This window comes from Protopterus annectens, chromosome 4.part0 (assembly GCF_019279795.1).
Source record: "Protopterus annectens isolate FY-2018-M chromosome 4.part0, PAN1.0, whole genome shotgun sequence".
NCBI lineage: Eukaryota > Metazoa > Chordata > Ceratodontiformes > Protopteridae > Protopterus > Protopterus annectens.
The window spans coordinates 168931244-168957957 of NC_056733.1; the positions used below are offsets into that span (position 1 = coordinate 168931244).

The 26714-nt window shown below is 41.7% G+C and overlaps 1 protein-coding gene across 2 annotated transcripts in view; it reads left to right on the forward strand.

The window, feature by feature from the left end:
• The first annotated feature begins 260 nt into the window (after window positions 1-260).
• The window catches only part of MAP2K4 (mitogen-activated protein kinase kinase 4), a 1470818-nt gene continuing 1444364 nt past the window's right edge, over window positions 261-26714 (forward strand). For both annotated transcript variants that reach the window (XM_044068152.1, XM_044068153.1), the window contains exon 1: window positions 261-484. In XM_044068152.1, the coding sequence (XP_043924087.1) occupies window positions 358-484 (127 nt within the window). In that variant the 5' untranslated portion in view covers window positions 261-357. The remainder of the gene's footprint in view (window positions 485-26714) is intronic.

A 26714-nucleotide genomic window follows, 5' to 3' on the forward strand; every position in this document is an offset into this window, starting at 1 on the left:
TGTAGTTCCAAGAATCATATTTCCTCGCTAAAGAAATCGCATAATGTACAATACAAACACCCCAAAAACAAATTTTATGTAACGTCAAAATACTACTGCTGCCGCATTTGAGGACATGCGAGGAATAGTCAATAAATATTCAGTGTTTTCCCTGGCGTGACGCGACAAATATTCATATATAGGCGTTACCGGGCGTCAGTGGGCGGTGACGTACAGGGATGTGGGTGGCATCTAGGCGGGGTTTGCTACTGCGCAACCATGGGTGAGCTTTCATCACTTCTGCCGTAGAAAGTACTGTAGGAAAGGGTGAAGTTGCTGCATTGCAGCCTCAGTGCTGCTGGAATCAAATACATAACAATGGCGACTCCCAGCCCTAGCAACAACTCCACAACCTTCTCATCCAACAGTAATAGCCCCGGATTCATGTCTGCATCCCAGCAGCAACAGTATCAGTCGCAACACACTACACTCACTAGCATGCAAGGTAAGATCCTTCATAACTCCTCTATTTTTAATTTCCTCTCCACTGGAATGTGCGTGTAAAATACTGTGTGCAGATTTCATTACTGCTGTAGGCCTCTACGGGTATAACACAGGCTTATATTACAGCTAAAAGGCTGTCGTTCTTATTAGCTTGCAGTACTTAACATGTTGGAGAGTTTGAGATGATTGATGTGCACTACCTTGAAGAAGTGACTAATCGTATTTGCTTTTTGCTGGGCCCGAACAGTGATGGGCATATAGTGATGTATGACACATTTGTTTTGCTTTTTGTCCTATGTAGTGTAAATGCAAGTGACATTGTTTTCGTGACTCGCAGTATGTTATGATTTACATTTTGACTTAATGACCGAGGTGTCATCGGCTAAATAGCATTGCCCAACAGATGTTAAGTATTAATTCCCAAATCTTGAAGTCCAGAATAGGAAACTGATAAAACAAATTATATACTCATTTATGATGCATCTTGTTTCACTTGGGATTTTGTGATTCCCTATTAATGACACAGTTAAATACATAGAAAGCACATTACGTGCTTCATTAAAGTGGAAGATGAGGGTATGCAAAATTGCAGTTGTGGGTTTGCTGATCTGGCAGTTCGGCATAGCACAGGTTACTACCGGCACTAGATGAGGAAGCTGATGAGGTATGTAGTCCTATGTTGTTTTTGTGATGTCACACTTGCATCATCTTTATACCTTCCCTTTGTTTTAGTAGCTTCATTTAATCATCCCGTAACAATGTTGTGCATTTTACAATGCACTTATTTACAAGAGTCTGCCAGCTGGACCGTTTTGATTTTAGTTTCTTTTTCTGACTGGGTATGACCGCTTGATGCAAAGTAATTCTGACAGTGACATGTTTACTTGCATGTTATATCATTGCATGGATCAGACCTGCTTGGTTGGCTAAGCTTAACCTAACCGTAGCACACATCAGTAATCATGATTATGTTTTTGTTATTGTATGGTAGGAGTTTGATAAGCCACCACTGTAATCTTTAAATGTTATCTGAGTATTGTTTTTGTTTCATTTTGAGAGAAACCTGCTTAACAGAATAACATTTTTTATAAGAGTGTATGTATGTACATAATGGTGAGCTAACAGGGTTAAAGAAACGTGATGCAAAATGTCATTGTTTGATTTATTTCATGGTGTATGCTTGCTTTACAGTGTTTATCATTATTGCAGACTAAAGTTTTTATTTAGTGGTGCTAGAAACAACTGATATTTTTGTTGGAGCTTAAGTTCACATGTGTTTTACATTAGGATGTGTTGTGCTTATGTTATTTTCTATTTCCCTTTTATTACATTTTATTATTGAATCTTTTTATTTCCAGTTTGTAGTGGGAGTTGCAAATGTTAGCTTCATATTTTGAATAGTAGCCTAAATTTTCCTTGCCTTTAGCAAGGCTGAATTGCATTATCTTTAAGTGCCAGTCTGCAGTACATACTTTTGTTTTGGGCAGTTAAAAAGTATTTATTCTTGCATAAAAATAGAAGGACAATAACTTTTTTTACACTGTGTTGTTTTATTTTGTCTTTCAAAGAGATGGTCATTAATGTCAGATTTCTTACATTTTGTATATGCTTCTTAATTGTTCCCCATTTATTTTAACACACATGCTGGCATTTTCAGCTGTTAATTTTACCTCATATTCGCTGAATGGGCTATAAGCAACAAACCTGAGCTGTAGATTTTTTTATGCATGAGCAGTGGTTCTGCTTTGGGACTTTTTTGTAAGTTACAATTCACTGTCATTAGGTTTATATTGTTAGTCCACAATCTGGTAGAGCAGGAATGCTGCCTTGTTAGAAGTTTTAACTTAATTCCTTTAAGAGCTAGGAAGAGGGCATGGACACTCATGTTTTGCTGCCGGCCTTTTTCTTATTTTCATTTGAAGTGTTGGCATGAGGTTCAAGGATTAAACTGTCAAATCATATTTACCCAGTTCCATTGAAATGGGTGGTTTAGCTACTGGGTGGGATTGTGTTAAAAAGGGGCCATTGTGCCACTTAACCAGTGCACGTTAGTATGTGCTTATGTTGTACAAGAGTTGATGTAATCCAGTGGCATGCGGAGACTGTGACCACTTGTGGTGGTCTCTAACAAGGGCTGAAAGAGTGAAACCTCTATAGAGTGTGAATTTACTCACAATTTTCTAGCAAGGTGGTAGCTTCAGTTTTTAGGTTGCAAAAGTTGGTTGTTGAGGTTTTTAGGAGAGTCCTTCCTTGTGATGTTGCTCATACTGTTGTTGTGTTCAGCCTGAGAAGTTGCAGTGTGTGGCACTTTTTCAGACTTTTTGCCATTTATCCTAAAACTTTGTGTATTTTAGACTTGTTACCATTTACCCTACAAATTTATTTCAGTGCGTTAACTGGGGTGAAAAAGTAGCAAAATAAAAAAGGCACAGAGTTGTAGTAATATAGGAAAATAGTAATACAAGAATTAATGGGTGGCTGCGGTGGTGCAGTGGTTAGCGTTGCCGCCTCACAACAAGAGGTTCTCCGGTTCGATCCACAGCTGGGGTGCCTTCTGTATGGAGTCTGCATGTCCTCCCTGTGGCCGTGTGGGTTTCCTCCGGGTGCTCTGGTTTCCTCCCACATCCCAAAGACAAGCTGTAGGTGGATTGGGCACACTAAGTTGGCCCTAGGCCTGAGAGTGTGGATGTGTGTGCCTTCTGTGGAAGGTTGGGCGCTGGGCTGGCAACTCGACACCATAAAACTCCACTGCCAATCATGAGCGGACAGGTGATCCGCTGTGGCGACCCCTAACCGGGAGAAGCCGAAAGAAGAAGAAGTAATACAAGAATTAAAACTACTAATACATGAATAGTAAAATTCACAAATGTTAACATAGTAAATTTGAATTGCTGAAAAAGAAAGAAAATGGGGGAGAGTGAATGAGAGCAGAAGGTGAAGGAAAGTCTTGTGAAAGTGGAGTACAAGAGTAGGCAAGATCAGTATAGAAGAAGACTGTTATGTACTGTAGGGACAAATCAAGAGGTCAGCTGAAGTGGTACAAGATGTCTTTTGTGTTCAAAAATTAATAGACCATGGAGGAAGAGTGGCTAAGAGAATTCATAGGTTCATAGGTAAGTGCTAGGCTATCTGCCTGAGGGCATCTGTAAGCCTAGCCAGAATGTGTTGGCTTTCGCCGCCCCCTTAGATTAGTTCTCTGTGCCTCTGTCCAGCAGAATCACTGCAGTGATCCCCGGGGTAAATTTTCTGTTTCCCATCCACTCATCAAGGTTTCTCTTGAAGAGTGTTAGTGAGGGGCTCTGCCTAATGTGGATTGGAATCCTGTTCCAAAGCATGGGGAGTCTCTGGGACAGGAATCTATCCATCCAGCACGTCCTATTTATCGTTGTGGTGAGGTTTAGATCCCTAGATCGTGTGGCTCTTGGGAATTTGTTTTTTTTTTTAGGTGGAGCATGTCCATCAATTATGGGTTCGACATGGCCTTGTATGTCAGGCAGAGGTCACCTGTGAGTAAGCGGTATGCAACCGAGTACAGCTGGAGTTTCTTCAGTCGGGCTGCATAGGGCATATGTTTGAGGCCAGTAATCCTCTTGGTGAGGTACTTCTGTGGTCTTTCCAGCTGTTGCAGGTATCTTATAAGGTACATCCCAAATGGGGCGTTGTACTCTATTATGGGTCTGATGAGTGATGAGTAGAGGGGCACAGTAACCTCTTTTGTTCTAGATGCGAACCCTGTGGGCCACATAGAAGGATTTTCTAACCACTTTGGCAATATGATTATCAAAGGAGAGATTACTATCTACTTGGGTCCCCAGATCCCTTATTACATTTTCTGTATTTAGGGGACTACCACGTATGTGGTAATTCACGGGTAGTTTGTTTTTTCCAAAGGGATGACTATGCACTTTTTGGCATCTAGCTTGAGGCCATGATTTTTGACACCAGGTATCCGTCTCAGTGAGACCCTTTTGGAGGATGTCTGTATCAGCTGGAGAGTCAATTATGGCCCCTAGTTTGCAGTCGTCTGCCTACTTGGTCAGCCATAGTCCCCCTTTGCCTGTCTGTACCTCTGAGAAGTATATACTGAACAGGAGGGGTCCCAGGACTGAACCCTGGGGGACGTCACTTGTAACTGGTTTAGAGTCGGATCTAGAGCCTGCAACTCTCACCGTGTGGGTTCTATCCGTGAGCCAATTGGCAACCCATCTCGTGTCGTAGGGGTTTATGTTCAGGCTGGTGAGCTTGTCTATGATACCAGAATGGGGAATGGTGTCGAAAGCCTTTACGAGGTCTAGGTAGGCTGTGTGGACCTCCTTTCCCTCGTCTAAAGCCTTGGTAACTGTCTCAAAGAAGTCCACCAGGTTTAGGAGGCATGAACTGCCCTTAACAACACCAAATTGGGTAGGGTCCAATGTTTGAAGGTTCCCAATATCTCTGTTAATGAATTCCATGATGATGCAATCTGTAGCCTTGCAGACCAGGGTAGTCAGACTTATAGGGCGATAGTTCCCGGGGTCCGTTGTGGCTCCACCTTTGTGGAGCGAGATAACTGTTGCTGTGCGCCACTCTATGGGTACGTAGCCTGTAGAGAGGCTGAGTTTGAACAGTGTGTTTAGGTGAGGGGTTAGTTCATTTTGGAGCTCATGTAAGACACAGCCTGGTCCCATTGAAGCTGTATTTTTGGCATTGGATAGGGCTGTTTTAACCTGTGTGTCAGTGATTGCCAGGTTACTACATTCTTCTGATATGGTTATGGGCCCTTTAGGGGGGTGAGAGTGGGGTGAAGTTTGCACTAAACCTGCCTGCCAGAATGTTGGCAATATCAGTCGGTTCAGTGTATTTTGTGCCATTCTGCACTAACTCAGAGCAGATCTGAAAGTTTCCACTTATGTTCTTGACATAGCTAAAGAACACTTTGTGGTTATCTTTGGAGTCCTTGGCAATTTTTCTTTCAAAACTCGCCTTGGACGATTTTATGAGGGATCGTAGTTTCTTGCTGATACCAATCAGGGATGTCTTTCCTTCTTGGGATTTTACTCTTTTTCTGCACTAGTTTCCTCCTTCTATTGTATAGCTTGTTTATGGCAGGGATCCACCAGACTGGTTTCCTTTTCTTGGAGGAGTGAGTCTTGGTTTTGCTTGGGATAGTATGATCCATGCATTCTTGCAGGTGCTCATAGAGTACCTTTGTAAGGGATTCAGCAGCTTGGACAGCGTTGTCCTTTAGTATGGGGGCTGTGAACCTTTCCACTTTGGTCTTAAGTAATGTGAAGTTTCCTTTTGAAAAGATTTTCACAGTGGTTTCCTTGATTGGGGGTGGGGGCGGAATGTGGATATCCAGAGTGATTAGTCTATGGTCTGATCTAACCAGTGAGGGTTTGACCTCCGATGTAGAACACCAGTCGCCCATGTTGGTGATGACCAGGTCCAATATGTTGTCACCTCTGGTGGGGGTGTTGACCAGTTGATCCAGGGTGTTCGAGTTTATAAATTCTGGGAAGCGTTGGGCAAGGGAGTTAGTACTTCAGTAGTTCTCTGTTTGGGTAATTGAAATCACTCAATATTAGGGCGTTTGGTAGGAACTTCATATTTTCCATTGTCTCCAGAAACCCGGAATGGGGGTCCTGGGTCATTGTGGGTGATCTGTAGTAAGCTACAATTTGAATTGCAGTTTTGCCCATTGTTAGTTGCATATGGATGATCTCTGAGGCATTGTGCTGTGCCACTAACCTGGAGGTGTGGGTATCCTTGATGAGTATGGATACACTCCCACCTTTTGTGTTTCGGTCCTGGTTCTGTGGCCAAAAAGTTTGGTATGAGTTATATCCTGGTAGTGCTGGGGTGCTCTATGGAGCCTGAAACCAGGTTTCTGTTACTGCACAGATATCAGTGTTCTCCATACTGAGAAGTGCTTCAAGTGCATGCACTTTGAGGTTTAGACTTCTGGTGTTGAGTAGCATTACCCTCAGTTTTTGGTTACTTGTGCTATTTATGGCGGTGGGTTTGTCTTTTGAGCCTTGCCTAAAAAAGGCACTATGGGGGCGGCAAAAGCCTTGGCCAGTATTCGAAAGCCTAAGGGTGACAGGTGCAAGCCATCTCTTGCAAAGCAACGTGGCTTATTGAGCATGTAATCCTAGGTGGACAGATACTGGCTCCCCTTTGAATGACACCAGAAACTTAGCCAGTTGTTGAAACTGATAATTTTTTCATTATACGGTGGCATCATTCTTGGTGAGGGTAGGATGCTACTCCGGGTCAGGGTCATACCGGCCTGGGCTACGTGATCAGAGAGCTCTTCCATGTCTCTTTTCATGTAGTCCAGGGAGCTACGTCTCAGGTCATTCACACCAACATGGACAATGACAGAGTCATATTTATACTTGTTCTGGAGTGACCTGAGTGCTTGTGTTATGTGGCAGATCCTGGCGCACGATAGGCAGCTGACTGTAACCTTCTCCTTGTCCTGCCTATTTAGTAGGGCATCAGTGTCCCTGACTGTAGAGTCGCATATTACTAGTGTGTTGGGTATGTTATTTTGCCTTAAGGGCTGTGATTGCGTGGCACACTGATTATGTGACTTATGTGTTTCATGGTTTGTGATGGGGTGTGGACGTTGCTTGGGTGTCTGCTTTGGAGGTCTCTGTTGCTTTTGCAGATTTTTATTTAGAGCCTCAGAGTATGTTTTCGTGTATTTATGTGTGTTATTTGCCGGTGTTGGTTTAGTAGGTGCATGTGAGACTGGTGGTGTGTTGCAAGTATTTTCCTTCTCCTCTTGACTGGCAGTTCCAGTCTTGGGTTGAGAGAGCTTTGCCTCCAGTTTGGCTGGATAATTGCATCTCTTGCATATATTAGTGTTTGGTGGTAGGAGGAGAGGGTTGTCTATGTACATGAGGCAGTTGTAACATTGCCTCAAAATGCCCAGATTCACCAGTTGGACTGGAGAGTACACCTGAAACTGCCCTTTGGATATGCATGAATAGGTAAAGTGAGCTGTTTTACTGATTAGCTGGGAGGGACGAATAGAGAGCCTTGTCCTTCTGGACAGTATAGGGGGTCTAGTGCTAGGGTTAATTAGTGCTTGCTATGAGTTTTGAGCAAGTGCTGGGCTGTGAAATGAATGGCTTGAGTGCTTAAGTTGAAAGCTTGCCTAGTTCCAAGGGAAAAATTGAAGAGCAGACTTTGTGGAACCGGGAATAGTTTAACCCTAGCTAACCGGCACTGCCCAGCGCACAAATGCGTTTTTTTTAGCAGGGAAATTAAAGAGATAGAAATTGGCCCAAAATGGCCAATAAACTACTAACTTCTGGGCTACAGCAAACAAGGCACACACATTTCAGAAAGAAACAGATCATATAAGCAGGCACAATAAGCCTTTAACCAGAAATTCCCAGCTCAGAAGGGCAGAATCTAGCCACTCCTCCCACAAGAGTGCAGACTACAAACTTTCTTAATGTAAAATAACTGGCCTGAAGCCAAACTGCTTAAACCAGAACTAAGGCGCTTTTAGAATAACAGACACTGAGCCTTCAATCAGCAATTCCCAACTTAGAAGGATGTAAGCTACCTGTCCTGCCACAACAATGCAGTCCACAAACCTTCTTAATGTAAAACAACTGGTTTGAAGCCCAAGTGCTTAAACCAAAAGGCTTGGAATAACAGTTACAATTTAATCAGGCTACTACCAAGCAGTAATAACTGCAGCAGAATAATACAATTGAGTACTTTTAAGAAGAGGCAAAAGCAAAATAAGGTAATAAAGTGGGAAGAAACACAATTACAGTAAAGGCAGATGAATAAAGTGCAGTTTTTTTAATATATAACAGTAGAAAATGAGCAAACTGATTTAAACAAATTAACCATTAAAAAAACTCAAAACTGAGCCCTGTTCCAGCAGTCTTCAGTCTGACAAGTTCTAACCGCACACTCCTGACACAAAGGTGCAGGGGAACCTTCTGTATCTGTACCGTATCATTTACAAAATGCATTTTTCAATAGTAATTACTTATGTCTAAAAGTGTAGTAGGAAGAACTTTTTTTAGGTAAGCTGGAACAGATTCCCAGATTTGAGGACCCAGGATGGAGAAGCTGTGGTCTGTGCAGTGGAGGTTAGCTCTTGGAATATGGAGGGAGAGTATTTTGGGAATAAGGGATGCAATGTGGTAGCTAGTGCTGTGGAGAGAGAAGCAGTTAGCAAAGCAGTGGAAGGATTAGAGTGTAATTAGTATGAACAGTAGAGAGCCTAATAGCAGCTTTATTCTGTGAGAGATTCATAGTTTAAAGGTAAGTACTAGGCATTCTGTCTGCTGATTATTACAGGCCTAGCCAATAACCAGACAGTGACTGAAAGTGAGAATCAGCCTGTGTACTTTGTGCATGCAAGGTAAACCTGAACTATTATACCAACTTCCAAACCTTGAGAGCCAGTGTGCTTTAGTGAACACATTACTGTAGTGTTCTGACTTTGGGCGGGATGCTAGTGTGATTACCCTGCAAATATTATTGACCATTGTTTGCAGTCAGTGATGCTGAACCTTTTGGGTTCGGTGTGTCAAAAATTCGGAAAATGCCTAACTTGACTCTGCTTGTGTGTCACCCCCCTCCCCCAAACAAATAAATAAATAAATAAAAGTAAAACAACATGGCTCTCAATACTTTGGAGATAAATCTCAACAGAATCTGGGACAAATCTAGAAATAAGGGACATGGACAGTTATAAACTACTAGTACTATTAATTAGCGACACTGACAGAAAAAAATGAATGTGAATTAATATACATTTTCTGAAGTAAAATTAGTCTATAAATCTAATTATTGTCATTGTCAAGTGTAAAAAGTTGCCAGTTTTGGGAAGGATTAAGAGGGGCAGTTGAGAGGCATGTAAAACAATACACTCCTAGAAATGCAGACTACTTGCCCTTTGCAGAAGTGTAACCACAAAGAGAAAACAATGTCAGCACTGTCCTTCGTAGACTTTATCAAGAAAGTATACTGAAATAGTCTGAGGTTAATAACTTCCTTACCTCTACAGCGGTGCTGTTGAACTGGCTCCTGGCACAAAATAAGTGCACTTCACACAAGCAACAAAAGCAATTTCTTTGGTAACTCTGGTTTTGGTGAACGGCTGTGTGTCACCTTTGACACATGTCATAGGTTCGTCATCACTGGTTTGCAGTAATGAGAGATTTGCCTTGGAGGCTGAGGCTGTATTCCATTTGGAAGAGAGTTACCCATTAACCAGTTGCTTTTCTTATTTTTCTGTAATTTTGGAACTCTGGTTTATATGTCTGGAAAATTCCTTGTAAAGAAAAAAAAATAATACCCTAATTTCCTTTTACTACGGTAAAAATACAGTAATCCTTTACCATCCTCTTGACAATTCTCAGAGAACTTTTTTTTTAACATCTGTAGGATGTCCATAATTAGACAAAGTGTATAACACTACACATATTTATTTAATCATCAGGACTTCTCTATATAAATAATGCCACTTAGATGTCTCTGAACAGGCTCACCTATAGGGTAGCTAGTTGTTTACAGATTTATGACAGGCATCCCTACACAATTTGTCTACATTTTTATGTTTTCAGAAGATAAATTCTGTCATGCGCTTTCGTATCCTTTAGAGTTACTGAGCATCATTTGTGGGTGATGCTTTTCAGGAATCCCCACTTCCCCTAATAGTGCAGTGTTTAGTTTAGACTGCCCCAGGAAGTTTATTTGAATTAACGGTGCAACAGTTTCCAGTTGTGTATTACAGAACCTGCTTTTGCCTGTTTCTCCCACTTTTTCTATTAACTTTGTAAAGCAGCATGTATGTAGCCTTGTATTTTAAGTGGCCATAATTGCCTGTCAATTTTTAGTCTTAATTATCCTATTTTTAACCATTCATGCATCAAATCTTGATTATTATGGGGTTGTTGAAGCAGTTCTCTGTACTTGTCACTATGACTGTGGTCTTTCCTGTTTTCTTTCCTTTTGTTTATATTATTTCTTTTGTTGTTGCCACTGTGTTGCTGCCTGATTCTCGTCTATTTCTGTTTTACGTTTCATTCCCACTCCTTTCTGAATCATTTTCTGTGCAGGTGATGTATTTGAGTTGTTCTGATGCATCACAAGCGTTTGTCTTCTCTGTCTTACAAGAGGGGCCTGTAGCATGTGCAGCTGGTTCAGCTCAAGACTTACCATCATCATCTTTACTGAAACAAAAGCTCTGCCTTGAAGTACATCAACTTGTCTGCAAAAAACCCCTTAAAACTGCTTGGTGATAAAGTGTATAATCTTTTAGTTTCTTTGGAATTTGGTTTAATCCTTTTCTTTTTTAATGCAGACCAGTTCCTCTTATTAAACCTGACTTGCATTTGTGGGGTTGCTAATACGTACTGTCCACAGGCTTCTTTCCTCGGAAGTTAATCCCAGCATTGATAAACATATTGAGACAACATCTCGGAGATCTGAGGGCGGTGTGACTGTGTAGCAGGATGGTCACATCAGTCCGTCTTGAGTCTTTTGATTTTTTTGACTTGAAGTAGTAAATTGGGATGGATCATTGGTGCGATTCTGGTTTATTTAGAGTATGACATGGTGCAACACAAGGTAGTACAGAATTTGAGCTATATTTTAAGTAGCAGTGAACCGGTAGACTATGTAAAAAAAGTGCTGTGTAACACTACCTAATGAGGAATAATTAGGGAGAGGTTACTGGGGTTCTTACAAGGATCACGATTAGAAAAGAGCCTCTCTACAATTTCTATAGAAAGTGGATTGTAGAAGGATAGGAGAGTATATTTCTCGGCAGGTTACGCACAAATTTGCAAGAGAGAGAAGACAAGTGTACATGCACCAACAGGGTGTTGTAAAGACCATGGAGACATTTGCTGCAAGTGGAGGAAAACAGCACAAGTGGAAAGAAACATGAGATTTCGTGTTTGGATCATTTTGAGAGTCGGTTGGCAGAGTAATTCATTATTTGTAAATCAAAATACAACCAAACCTTGTACGTCACTCTTGCAAGGTAGATAGTTCTACACAGTTTTCATAACTTTGTAAGCTTAAATGTGATGGTAGTTAAAATTAGAAATTCCAGTAATGAGTAGTGGGAATGCATGTAAAATGCACTGGTCTGAGTTTATTGGTGTTCAAGTAAATGGAACAATAGTTTCATATATTCAGTTGTCAAGTTTGCAACCTGCTGACCTTCATGAAGCTTGAGTAACATAATTTTATGTTAACATTTTCTACTTTCTGTATATGTGTGATGGGGAGGTTAGTGACCGACTTGTTCTAAAAGGGAAGATTATTTCCATATTCCTAGATATCTTTCAAGTTTTTTGTATTATTAAATGTTTTTACTATTAAATTCCCTGATCTTTTATTAGTTCCCAAAGTAGTGTGTTCCGGTCAGATATTCAGGCAAAACTGGAACAGTCACTGACTTGTAGACAAGGCAGGAGTTACCTCTATGTAACCCCCAAGTCTTAAAATTCTGCTGGAGGCACAAATCTGTAAAAGAAAACTATTTTTTTATTGGAATGAGCAAACAAAATGATAGCTTACTATCGATCTTTCCTTCAGTCATTTCTAGAAAATATTTACGCATGTTACTGGACCTTGTAGAAATAAGGTTTGCAGTCTGTAGATGTAACTCCATCACATAGGCTCAATCCTACACAACACTTCAACACCAGGCTGTTAAATAAAGGTCTTGGCTGTAGGATTTGACTAGGCCTTCCTTCCATTTCCACCTGACAACTCTCTGGCTGTACCAGCGGTGGTTCTGGACTGGAACACCCAACTTCATGAGGTATTTATTTTCGATAGATGTCTTGTACTCCATGATAACTTCAGACTTGAGGGTGAGCTTCCAGATTACAGTCTTTTGTATACACCACTGATTCCAGTTCGTTGCCTTTCTGAGTTCCTGTGAGAATTTTAAAGGCACATCATGCTTCACACACACTTAAAGGCACATGCACCACAGAGTATATTATGGCTGCTCTCTTCCCTGCACAAAAATAATTCGTCTTGTAGGCACCTTAGATGAGTTGTAAGACTTGGACAGCCCATTAGCATTCCTGCTAACCAGTTCAGGTATATGAGGTACAGTGTAGGTTGGAGTGGTTATGCCCAGCAGCAGAACCCATTATTACTAACCTGTTAACTTCGCCGTTATAATGGGGCATGATATGTCTCATGGTTGAAGTGTCTGCTTACTAGGTAGTAGTAATTCAGGACAGACTGCTCAACCTTTTAAATTGCGCATCTCGGAACGCCTTAGTGATGTTAGATGTGCTCGATTGTCAGATGCATTGTATAAACATACCAAACAACACCCCTCAGCCCAGTTTAGATTTACCATTATAGATAGGATTATGTTCAAAGATAGAAATAAAATAGAATGGCTTGACATTCTGAGTAAAAGGGAGAGAAAATTGATTATTTTGTTAGGTGCACTTTTCATGCCAGGTTTGAATGAACATTTGTGATGAACCAATGAAAATAGACTACTGCTTGTATGAATGGTGGGTGGAGTGATGGTAGCATTAAGCACTGATGAAGGCGTTTAGCCGAAATCGGTCTGTCTATTTTTTTGCTTTATTAAATGATATTGCTGACTAGTTGTGCTGGCCTGGGTGTTTTCCTTGAGCATTTGCAGTTTGGCCGTTCATTTTCTGTTACTGGCGTGGTAGAGTTGTGCTTAGAGAAAGTACAGAACCACGTCTCCTCCTGTTGGCAAACATTTTTGGCTGCAAGGTGTGGGGGAAAAAATTAAAAAAAAAATACTTAACTTACAAACATGTCATTGAAGAATAAATGTGAACTGTAAACTCTGTGATATCAGAGTAGGGAGAGTATCAAGTATGTCCATAGACTTTAATGGACACAGAACCATGCATGTGCGGAGATGTGTCTGTTAAAGTGTATGGAAGTAGCTCATAGTGTTTCCTACACTGATGTCACTGGGTAATGTCACTGAGGGATATGCTAAATTTATTTGGGCCATGGTTAAAAAAAATGTTTAAGAAGTAAAATGTTTGTTACGTTAATTATAGTGTAATTACTTTTACATTAATGTAAATTTACCTATGTCACAAGTGATAATTCAATAAAGGTGTTTGAAAAAACTTATTAATAAATGGTTGAAATAAATAAATAAATTTATAAATAAGGAAGCAGAAGGATAATAATGCATTGTGGTGTTTAAGCTGAGATCCCTTATAAGATCCTCCAAAGCTAGCTACGTAAACAAAATCGCTACTAATTCCAAGGACAACCACAAATATAGCTAAGTCAAGAATCTTGATGGCAACACCCAGATCTGCTCTGAGTTACAGCACAAAGGCACGGAAATTACAGAATCAATTGATGTTGCCAACATCCTGGCAGATAGGTTCAGTGCTAACTTTACCCCCCTCTCACCCCATAAAGGGCCCATATCTATACAGGAAGAATGCAGAGTCCCTGTAATCACAACTACGCAGGTAAAAGCTGCACTCTAAAGCCAAAAACACAGCATCTGTGGGACTGACAACATCCCAGGCTGCGTTTTACATGAACTTCAGAATGAACTGGCTCCCCACTTAAGCACCATGTTCAGTAATAGCCTTGCATCAAGCTTTGTGCCCACTGAGTGGCGCACAGCAACAGTTATCCCACTCCACAAAGGGGAGCCACCACTGATCCCGGGAAATATCGACCTATTAGCCTGACGAGCCTGGTCTGCAAGGCCATGGAACGTATCATCATGGAACTCATAAACAAAGACATTGGTAACCTCCAAACTCTGGATCCCACCCAGTTCGGGTTTGTGAAAGGCAGATCATGCCTCCTGAACCTGATCGACTTCTTTGAGGCGGTCATCAAAGATGTAGATGAGGGTAAGGTGGTTCACACAGCCTATCTTGACCTTGCCAAGGTTTTCGACACCATCCCTCATTCTGGAATTATAGCTAAACTAGGTATAAATCCGTATGTCACAAGATGGGTTGCCAACTGGCTCACTGACAGAACCCACACTGTAAAAGTTGCAGACTCCAAATCTGACCTCAAAGCAGTGACAAGTGGAGTACCACAGGGCTCAGTCCTGAGACCTCTCCTGTTTGTTATCTACTTCTCTGAAGTACAGGCTAACACAGAAGGCCTCTGGCTAACGAAGTTCGCAGATGACTGCAAACTAGGAGCCATAGTCAAGTCCCCAAATGATGTGGACATCCTACAGAAGGGCCTCTCAGAGACAGATGCCTGGTGTCAGAGCCATATCCTCAAGCTCAGTGCCAAAAAGTGCAGTGTCATCCCCTTTGGTAAAAACTCTGTACCCATGAACTACCACTTAGGCAGCAATCTACTTAACACCGAATGCGTGATGAGACCTTGGGACCCAGGTGGACAGTAGTCTCTCCTTTTGATAGTCACATTGCCAAAGTAGTCAGGAAGTTCTTCTACGTGGCACACCTCATCATAAAAGGGTTCTCATCCAGGAAAAAAGAGGTCATTGTTCCCCTCTACTCGACATTCATTAGACCCATTATAGAGTATGACACCCCTTTTGGAATGTACCTCACAAGACATCTGCAGCAGCTGGAAAGGCCACAGAAGTACCTCACAAAGAGGATTACTGGCCTCAAACAAATGCCCTACACTGACCGCCTCAAAAAACTCCAGCTGTACTCCGTAGCATATCGCCTACTCCGAGGTGTTCTCTGCCTAACATATATAAAGCTATGTCAAACCCAGAGCTGTTGGACATGCTACACCTAAAAAAATCCCAATCCCTCCTAGCTACACGCTCTAGGGACCTAAACCTTGTCACCACAATAAACAGGACATGCTGGAGGGATAGATTCCTGTCCCAGAGACTTCCCATACTCTGGAACAGGCTACCCATCTATGTCAAGCAAAGTTCTTCATTAGCACTCTTAAAGAAAAATCTTGTTGAGTGGATGGGAAATAGGAAATACACCCCGGGGATCACGTCTGTGTCTCTGCTCGACAGTGGCACAAGAAAATAACTTATTTGGGTGGCGTAAGCCAGGGAACCTTGTTGGCTGGGCTTACGTAGGCCCTTGGGCCGATAGCCTAGTACCTACCTATGAACCTAAGTCATTAGATGCTTTTGTGCACTTAGAAAATGACCAATACACTTTAAGCATCTTGCGTTTCCTAGATACTCTATAGGCTTATCCATTCGTGGCATAGGAGAGCTAACAAATTTTGAAATGTTTCTCAATTGGCACTTCTGTTACATGTTGGATTGTACACTCACACAATGACTCTTGATACTCCTATTTCTTACATCTTTTGAACTTTTTATTTTACCAAGTGTTTCTGTGACTTTGGTACCTTGTAAGGTCTCAGCCTTCACTCCAGATGTTGTCCTTATCAGATTAGTTATCCTGGGCATTTTTAGAATACAACTTCATTTCTGAGTAGAAATTTACTTGTTTCCTTCTTTTGTACTTCTGACAAATATTTCTGTTAGCATTTTTTGTCTCTGAATTTCAGCTTGCAAGTTGACCACAAAACTTTCTGCTTCTTTCCATAGCTTTAATATGTTAATGTGATAAATTTGCTCTTGCTTTCTCTTTTTTTCTGGTATTCTGACTTTGTAATCCACTGCATTTGCCACTTAGCCACGTTTGTATTCTCAGTGGAGGGTATGAATACCTGATCTACAAGGTTACATTGTTTAAGTCAGGCGTTCTTATTATACCGGTATCTATTTGACTCTCTGCATGTGCCCTTTTACTATGGACACAATAAGCTTTAGTTTATCCTGGAAGCTTAAATAATAATTCTAGTATGCTTTTAAACACTGCCCTCTCTCCTTTCCAAGTTTATTTAGCAATATTGAACAAGATAGATTACGATGTGCTTGTGTTGTGTCTATTAGCTTTGTATTCCCTGCATTCTTCCAGAAGGGAACAGGCGTGGTTTCACTGTGTTCTGGACTAGTACAAGAAGTTGGAGTTGATGTCTAAATGTGTTTCATCTTTACAGGGATTTGCCTTTTCTCAGCAGTTGTGTGATCATGGAATTAGTTTATTTAAGTGAGGGTTGTGGAATCCCTCTTAATTTTCACTGATTTTGTTTAAAAATTTTGCTCTGTGCACTTAATTTCTGATTTTGTGTTTAAAACGTGGTGATTAATAGCAAGCAGATATTGCTAACCTTTGCAGTTAAAGATGGCTTTGGCACACTGATGCAAATCCTGATATTCTTGCAACATTGCACCTGAGTAGTTAATGATGATTATACTTGATTTATGGCCTGATTTTTGAGGAAATAGATTGAGAGCAATAGTTGTATATGGTTGTCGCAAATCCCCCATGTGGGGAGTAAACATTTTAATTTTATTTATTTTTATTTTATGTGTACATTTTGTTATGCTTGGTTTGCTAGTTCATTTTTTTATTGGATTTTCTTAAGTGTTTTTCTGTATTTTTCATCAATGTTTGTGGGGTGCATATGTGTATGTATGTATATTTAAAATGCATATGTGTACGTGTGTATATCTAAAATGCATATGCGTGTATATTTGCTTTGATGTGAATCTCTTCCCCCTCTTTTGTCCCTTGCAGCTGACCGTCAGCTGCCAGTGGTGCCTGTCTTCATCCACTAAGCACTCCTATATGGCAGCAGAAGATTTACTTTGACCCATGCTTAGGGCTGGTTAGGAAAGTGAGACATCCTGCTACAGCTTCATGTTGCTGCTGGGAGATTCCTCATGCCCTAGCTTCCCTGTTTGTGTTTGCCAGTCAACAGAATACAGCCAATCAATTAATTAATAAAGAATGCATTTTGTTTAGTAATGTAGTGTGTGTGTGTGTGTGTGTGTGTGTGTGTGTGTGTGTGTGTGCACTCATGGACGTTCACTTGTGTTTGTACATATGACTCCAGATGGTCATACAAAATCCATTTACATTGCGATAGACTGCACAGCCATTAGCAGTGATCTCTATGTCTGTGGTCACTTCTTTTGCTTTTAGCTGCAGAGGTTTTGGAATCATTTCAGGGATGTAGTGCCTTTGCATCTTAAAAAAAAAGACACTTTCATATGAAACTATTTTGTGTTATATTAGTTCTCAGGGAAGCCAAGTGTTTGCGGCCTTATTAAAAATGTTAGTAAGTCTGAATGAATCATACACATTAGCAGTTGTATAGTACTGAAGGTAGAGTTCACAGGCAGTTGTAAAATACAGTGGTTATTCTTTGGTCTGGCAAGTTAGAAACTGAGCCACTGGTAAGTGAAAGAATGTGTAGAATAAGGTAGGAGCTACTTGTCTAGGTCTGACCTTTGTCTTCCCATGGTCCCAGCAAGTTTTCTATAGAGCATGTCCCACAGCTGACATGCTCTTGCCAGAGTCTTTGATTTTTACATTGGAGTTTTGCTATTGAATATCAGTATTTTTTTATATTGCTGACAGACAGTATGGATAAGTAAGTGTAAATGCCTTATTTAGGAAGAAGGTTGTTTGCCTGAGTCAGAACTAAAAATGCATTCCTGGAAAGATATGACTCATCAGAGCTAGCACATTGACCCGAACTATTTGTAATCCGAATGCTGTTCATACTTTGAGTGCTTGTGTTTTGGGATAAGGACATGACCAGGTGCATTCGTAGGAAAGCCTTTTTTTTCTCAAATTGTATATCGCAAGCTCAGATGCATTTGTTGGAAAGCCTTTTTTTTCCCTCAGACTGCATATCACAAGCTCTGTAAGGAGGTTCAATTTTCAACTTCTCTGCAAAATTGCAGTGCTTCATTAGTTTATTTAAATAGTTACCATTAAGGGAAAGGAATGATTATTACTTGACTTCTAAATTAAAGAAGGCCTGAATGCCCTTCACAATTATTTTTGTTTCAGCAATTTTCTTGTTTATGTCACCAAAATTATACTGTACTAGATTCCCTGTTATGCATTTGGAAGGTAACTTGTAAATTTGTTAATATTTATGTAAAACAGATTGTTTATGAAATTTAGACTGCACATTTATTTGAAAAAGTGTAATTGGCACGTGTTAAGTCTTTTTTAACAATTAATTTGGGCTGCTGGACTTAATTTTATTGGTTTACTATGAAACCACTCACAAAAAAAAAAGAAAATATACCACAAAAGACCAGGAAACGAAATCTCCCACACAATTTATTTTATTCAAGCAGCAGATGAATCTTGTAGCAGCAAAATATTTATTGGTTTACTGCCTGACTTGTTCCTAGTTCTGTCCAGGGTTGTTGATTTCATCCTTCTCATCTGTAACACTCCAACCTTTCCTACTTACCTGTTATTTGCCTCTTTCACTTTCTATTGTTGAACCTTTACACACAATGCTAGCTGACTGGCTCTTTCCAAGTTTTCTCCACCTTAACATGTCCTGTTCTCTTCACTAATGTCCTGTTCATTTGGTGTCATTGTGTTTCTAACAGTTAAGAGCTCAACCCCTTCTGTTTTATTTATATATAGGTTCATAGGTTCATACTAGGCTATCTGCCCTAGGGCATTTATAAGCCTAGCCAGAGTGTGTTTGGCTTTCTCCACCCATTTTAAATTAATTTTGCTATGCCCTTTTTCAAGGTTAGTATACTGTGCCTCTGTCTAACAGTGACACAGAAGTGATACCCGGGGTAAACCTACGATCTCCCATCCGCTCATCAAGATTCCTCTTGAAGAGAGTCAATGAGGGACTCTGCCTAACCTGGACTGGGATTTTATTCCAGAGTGAAGGGAGCCTCTGGGTTATGAATCTGTCCCTCCAGCATGTCCTATTTATTTCAGTGCTGAGGTTCAAGTCTCTCGAGCGCGTAGCTCGATGGGATTTGGATTTTCTGAGGTGCAGCATGTCCATTAATTCTGGGTTGGAGATGGCTTTATACGTCAGGCACAGATCGCCTCTGAACAGGCGGTATGCCAGTGAGTAGAGCTGGAGTTTCTTTAACCGGGCAGCATATGGCATCTGTTTGAGCCCTTTGATCCTCTTGGTGAGGTACTTTTGGGGTCTTTCCAGTTGCTGCAGGTGTCTGGTAAGGTACATCCCAAAAGGGGCATTGTACTCAATTATGGGCCTGATGAGGGATGAGTAAAGAGGCACGATGACGTCCCCTGATCTAGATGTGAATCCCTTCATGATTAGGTGGGCTATATAGAATGATTTTCTAACCACTTTGGCCACGTGGTTGTCAAATGAGAGATTGCTATCAACTTGGGTCCCCAGGTCCCTAATTACTTCTTCTGTACTTAATGGATTATCACCTATGTGGTAATTTGTGGGCACTTTGTTTTTGCCAAAGGGGATGACTGTACACTTTTTGGCATTTAGCTTGAGGCCATGGCTCTGGCACCAGTTGTCTGTTTCTATGAGGCCCTTTTGGAGGATGCTTGTGTCGGCTGGAGAGTCGATTATGGCACCCAGTTTGCAGTCATCTGCGAACTTGGTCAGCCACAGTCCTTCCGTGTTGGCCTGTACCTCCGAGAAATATATACCGAACAAGAGAGGTCCCAGGACTGAGCCTTGTGGGACACCACTTGTAACTGGTTTGAGTCTGACATGGCTCCAGCAATTCTAACCATGTGGGTTCTGTCCTTGAGCCAGTTTGCAATCCATCTAGTGACATAGGGGTTTATATTTAAGCTGGTGAGCTTATCTATAATGCCCGAGTGGGGTATTGTATCGAAGGCTTTTGCGAGGTCCAGGTAGGCTGTGTGGACCACCTTCCCCTCGTCAATGGCTTTGGTGACTGTTTCAAAGAAATCAACCAGGTTTAAGAGGCAGGATCTGCCCTTAACAAAGCCGAACTGGGTAGGATCCAGTGTTTGTAGTTCCCTAATATCTTTATTTATGAGGTCCATGATGATCCTTTCCATAGTTTTGCAGACCAAGCTAGTCAGGCTTATGGGGCGATAGTTTCCAGGATCCGTTGAGGCACCACCTTTATGGAGAGGGACCACTGTTGCTGTACACCACTCTTTGGGCACATATCCTGTAGTGAAGCTGAGATTGAACAGTAGTTTTATGTTTAGTTTTAGCTCTTCTTGGAGTTCATGTAGGACGCAGCCCGGGACACCGTCTGGTCCCATTGATGCTGTGTTTTTTGCTTTGGAGAGGGCGGCTCTTACCTGAGCATCTGAGATGTCAGGGGGGCAGCACTCTGCTGGGATAGATATTTGCCCTTTTGGTGGGGAGGGGGGGGGACTTTGCGCTGAACCTGTCAGCTAAGATGTTGGCAATGTCTGTGGGTTTGGTGTATTTTTTGTCATTTTGGACTAATTCTGAGCATATCTGGGAATTACCACCCAGGCTCCTAACATAACTAAAGAAAGCCTTGTGATTATCCTTAGTGTCCTGTGCAATTTTTCTCTCGAAGCTGGCCTTAGACAATTTTATGTGTGCCCGTAGTTTTTTGCTAATACTGATCAGTGATGCTTTCCCTTTTTGGGATTTTGCTCTATCATGTAGTAGCTTCCTCCTTCTATTGTATAGTTTGTTTATGGCTGGGGTCCACTAGACAGGACGTCTGCCTTTGGAGGATTGGGTCTTGGTTTTATTTGGGATCGCATGATCCATGCATTCCTGAAGGTGTTCATAGAATGCATTTATAAAGGATTCTGCGGTCTGGGCCGTATTTTCCACAGGCCCGGGGGCTTTGAAGGATTCCACTCAGTCTTGAGGAGTGGGAAATTTGCTTTAGAGAAGTTTTTCACTGTGATTTTCTGGGCAGGGGGTGGGGTCGGGATGTGAATATCCAGTGAGATTAGTTTATGGTCTGATCTTACCAGTGAGGTATACACTTCTGGTCTGGAGCATAGAGTCCCCATGTTGGTGATGATCAGGTCCAGTATGTTTTCCCCTCTTGTGGGAGTGGTAACAAGTTGTTCCATAGCATTTGAGTTTATAAATTCTAGGAACCTTTGGGCTAGGGTGTTGGAGCTAGAGTAATGCTCCCAGTCTATGTTTGGGTAGTTGAAGTCGCCCAATATAACGGTGTTTGGAGAGACCTTCACATTTTCTAGTGTTCTCAGGAAGGCCTAGTGGGGTTCCTGGGTTTGGGAGGGTGGTCTGTAGCAGGCTATGAACTGGAAGGCAGTTTTACCCACTGTTAGTTGCGCATGGATAGTCTCTGATGCTATGTGCTGTGCCACCAACCTGGAGGTGTGGGTATCTTTGACAAATATTAATACTCCCCCTCCTTTTGTGGTACGGTCCAAGTTTTGGGGCCGAAAAGCATGGTATGAAGTATAACCTGGTAGTGCTGGGGTGCTCTCGGGAGCCTTGAACCAGGTCTCTGTTACTGCACAGATATTGATGTTCTCCATGCTAAGGAGAGTTTCGAGTGCGTGCATCTTGAGGTTTAGACTTCTGGCATTGAGTAGCATTACTCTTAGTTTCTTATCCCTTGTGATACCTATGGAGGTGGGTTTGTCTTTTGAGCCTTGCCTAAAAAGGCACTATGGGGGTAGCAAGAGCCTTTGCCAGTATCCGAAAGCCCAGGGGTGACAGGTGCAAGCTGTCCCTAGCAAAGCATTGTGGCTTGTTGAGCATGTCATCCCAGGCTGACAGGCATTGGATCCCCTTTGAATGACACCAATACTTAAGCCAATTGTTGAAATTGATCATCTTGTCTTCATATTGTGGCATCATTCTTGGTGATGGTAAGATGCTACTCAAGGTCAGGGTCATACTGGCCTGGGCTACATGCTCAGAGAGCTCCTCTATGTCTCTTTTATGTAAATGAATGCGCATGTGATGCTATGTGCCTAGCATTCATTCATTCTCTAGAATGATAATCAGCTTAATCCTTTTGAGAGTCGCAGGAGATCCAGAATTCACCTTACCCTTCCTTGGATGCAAGGTGGTGGGACTAATTTTGAACTGGGCACCAAACCAACCCAAGGTGTCTTTGTCTGTGCATTTATGACACTGTTGCATGTGTGAAGCTTGTGTGCGTGTGTGCACAAGCTCACATGTCCGGTGTATATGAATTTTATTTCAGCATTTACTGTTTTAACTGGATAGGTGGACTGATCAAGAGAACCTTTTTAACCACGACCTGGGCATAGAGGCCAGTAACATTAACAATAATTGTACAGAACAAGCAAGTAAAGATTGGAGACTATTAAGCCATTAGACCTATTGGGCTAATTCAAGTGCTGTGTTTTAAAACAGTCACGTATGTATATTATATGCATTGACTTAAGTGTAGTGTAGATAAAACAAGAAGGAAATGAAAAGCATTACATTTAAATTATGAATAGCTAACAACACATTTAAATAGTGGGATAGCAAGGTTAGTAGCCAGGATGGTGATGTGTTCCTGAATTGGCATTTGTTTCTTAGCCTTTGTCCCTGCAGCATCAGTCAGTTTTCACTGAAGAGGTGCTCAGAAAGTGATCTCTTGAAATCTGGCATGGAATCCTGCGACTTGATTTCAGGAGCAAGCTTATTCTGCAGAACTGGACCAAGTCTAGAAAAGCTACATTCTGCAGTTGCTGTTGTGAAAGGGGTTAGTTGAGTAAAATGGTGCTGTCTTGGCGACTTCTTAGCAAATAGCCTTGTTCTCTGAAGAGTAGTTTTTTCAGGAGCAACCTTATTCTGCAGAACTGGTCCAAGTCTAGAAAAGCTAAGTTCTGCAATTGCTGTTGTGAAAGGGGGTCTGAGTAAAATGGTGCTGTCTTGTCTTGGCTACTTCTCAGAGAATAGCCTTGTTCTCTGAAGAGTAGTTTTCTTTTTTAGAGAGGAACAGCCCTCTTCCAGAGTCTTGAACAGCAATGTGGAAAACAGATAGTTAGATCTTTGTGTTTCTGGAAGCAGTTTTAAGAGCCTGTCGTAGGTTGCAGTATTGCGATTTGGAGTCTGCTAGTAGAGCAAAGCTGGCAGTTTTATATTGTTACTTATCTGTGTTTAATAGGCAAAATGGAAGAGAGTAATGGCAAACTATATTCTACTTTTGGAAAAAAGAATATTTTGACTGTGTGCGCACACATACTTTGTGTGTGTGTGTGTGTGTGTATGTATGCTTGTGCACGCTAGAGTGAGTGGATACATATAAGCACCCATGTGCCACCCATATGTGTGTGTATTGTGGATACCTGAACACACACACAAGCATTCACTCAAACACAGCATGCACACCTTTGTCCACTTTGGTGGAATGCCAGTTCACCTATGGTATGCCTTTTGGATGTGTGGAGAAAATTTGATCGCCTAGCAAACCCCCAAACACGGAGAACATACAGACTCTGCACTGAAGGCACTGCAGTTGAGAACTGAACTGAAGAACTAAATGCTGCAAGGCAGCAACTCTAAATGCTGTGGCAGAGCGTCTCATCTGTGTGAAATGTAGAGGATAATGGTTGCGTCACCATTCATAACTTGTTTAAATTCCCTTTGAGAGGTGAATCTTGGCATCCATGTCAAGAACACATAATACTGGTTATGACTGGTGACACTGTTGTAACTCTTTGTAGTGCATGGTGCTTTATGTGCTCCTTGTACTACTAGTTACAGTAAAATAGGAAAAAACATGCTAAATATTTTGCCAGTTTCAGAGCCTTAAACCATTTACTGTTCACTGTCAGAAAGGCAGTATAATGTAGTCTTACATTTTACTGACTTTTTATGCATCTAAGCTGTCCAGATTTTCACAAAGTCCAGGTTATTGCATCATGTTTTTGGTCTGCTCCTCATAAAGGCTGCATTTTTTGACAAACTGCTTAGGACTGATGTTCCTAAATAATGATATACATTTGATTTTCAGAGTTGGTATCCTTTAGAACATGTAGGTGAACACACATCCTATTATTCCAGCTAGTTTCTAAGTTTATTGGTGGAAGGAACACCTTATTCCTGCATACAACAGACAGAAACAAATCTTTTGCTTGCTGTTGCTGGTCATTGCAGGCAGATTTTACTGCTGAGCGCAAGGCTCGCCCTTAACTTTATCAGGAGGTGCTAAACATTTGTTAAGGTTGGGTCTTGTGCCACTGTGGCGCTTGACTGGTTTGTCTTTTTCTGAATATCAGGGTGTAGTCATGGCGCTCCATGCACTACATGAATTATTAGGTGCTGAAGAGTAAAAAAAAAGGGGGGGGGGTGGTGGGAGAGATCCAAGAAGGGAAACTTATTGAGGTGGATGGAAGGTTGCAGCCCAAAAGAAGGGTGAGGGTAAGGTGAAGCAGTAGTTTGTCTCTGTGACCTTTTGTGTTGAGTCTGCAGCAGAATGAAACTGTTGAAGAAGGGTATGGGGGTGGAGATGGTGCTAGATAGACTAGTTGGGGGGAGAATATTTGATGGGAATAGTATAGTGGAGACAATAGGAGGAGGACATTAGACAAGATATGGAAAGATAGAATGAGGCAATATAGGAAAGGTATGCATAGCAGATATAAGTCTGATGAGCACAGGAAGTGGATATGAAGGTAGGAAAGTATTATGGACATGAGGTAGGCAAAAGGCAAGAAAGGAGAAAGAAATGACATGAGAGTTGAAAGACAGCCAGGAGGTAAGTCAGGGTGGGTGGGCAGGGGGATAAATCTGTGAGTGATGAAAAGGAGGCAGAATTGGAGGTGGTAAAGGAAGAAACAACATGAGAGTGAGCTGTAGAGCATCGAAGAGTGCTCTGTCAAAGGAGAGGAAGGAGTGATAGTCAGGTGAAACAGGTGGTAAGGAGCAGGAGTAGTATTAATAAGTTTAAGAGTCAGGCAGAGCACAAGGGGCTCTAGGTATATAGACATAACTGAGGATGAGCAGCAGGGTGCTGGTGATGGGAACTGTCATAAATAGGTATTTGGTGGAGAGATGAAGATAAGAAACTGGTAGCCACTATAGGGACAGACCAAAACAAAGGTCTGTGGAAGATGAAGTGTCAGGAGAGGAGGGAAGCACGGCATGAAGAGGATGGGACTGATGGATACAAGTGTCTTGTGTGGTCAGCAGTGAGAGAGGCTTATGGAAAGAATACAGAGGGCTGGGACAAGTATTGGGTGCAGTACAATGAGGGATGTAACTGGCAGGGATAGCGAAAGAGTACAGGTGGTGGGGCTGAAGAGGGAAAGGTGCAGTTAGAAGGAATAGTGAAGTGGGGCTGGAAATGGAGCAGGAAAATCTGAGTCACTGTGGGGTCAGTGAAAATGTTTTTAGTGATTTTGAGACTTAATCACTAAATGAATTAAAACTTTGGCAAGGAGGATGGGAGGGACCAGATTACAGGGAAGAATGCTTGTATTGTTGGGTCTCACAGCACTGGGTTTGGCAGTTCTGACAAGGAGCTGGGAGGAGTGACCAAGACAGTTATCATGGTAGTGGTATAGGTGCACTTTGTAAATTAACAGCAGGCAGGCTTAAGAAGTGGACAAGTGCTTGGATAGGAGTTTGAAGGCAGCATTTTTGCAGTTGTCACCTGTCCTAGCAAAATAAAATATAGTAGTAGTATTAAGGAGTATAAAGTGCTGTGGCAGTGGAGAAGAGAGAAAGACTTGGGAATGATGGGTGAGTTGGGAGACCTGGTAGTGAGAGAAGTTGATTCTTAGTCACCGGTAGGCTACATCGTAGTCCAGGACTAACAGCATTGCTCAGAGCTGGGTTGGAAAAGTATGTATTCATGATTGTATTTGTTTACACTGTAAAATGGAAGGCTACAGGGGGTTTCACAGAAGCCAAAAAGAGGTGGAGGTACTTGGGCACTAGGCATATGGGAAGCACTGGTACAGAATATAGCAAATCAGATAAAGTTAATGTGAGCATAGCAGTAGAGGAATAGTGTTCTTTCGTACTGTAAAGAGTCTCAGAAGGTAAATGGGGCAAGCAACATTGTAGGAGAAGACCCAGGATGTTGCTGGTATCACAGAAAACAGGCCATCATCAAGAGTGGTTGGAATATCTTGGTGCCAATGAAATCTTCTCTGCTGATGCTTTCCAGTTTGAAGACTACCACACTGTGAAACCATGTTAACATAGAGTTCTTACTTTAGTTATGAGTGGTCCTGGGTTGATCTCTTGGACATATCCAGTATCTGAAACTGTAAACTGTGGTCCCATCTGCCTAAGTTGGTAAATGGTAAAAATCCCACTGCACTTACCAAAAAGTGTAGTTGTGCCTTAACAGTCTGGAAGTTATTGCATAAGATTAAGACTGTGTGCTGTTAAGCTGCTTCCTGTAGTCCAGGATTTGATTCCTCAGCTAACTTTTACTACTTTGTGACTCCAAGCAGGTCACTTAACTAGACAGTGGTCTGTAACAATTGGCA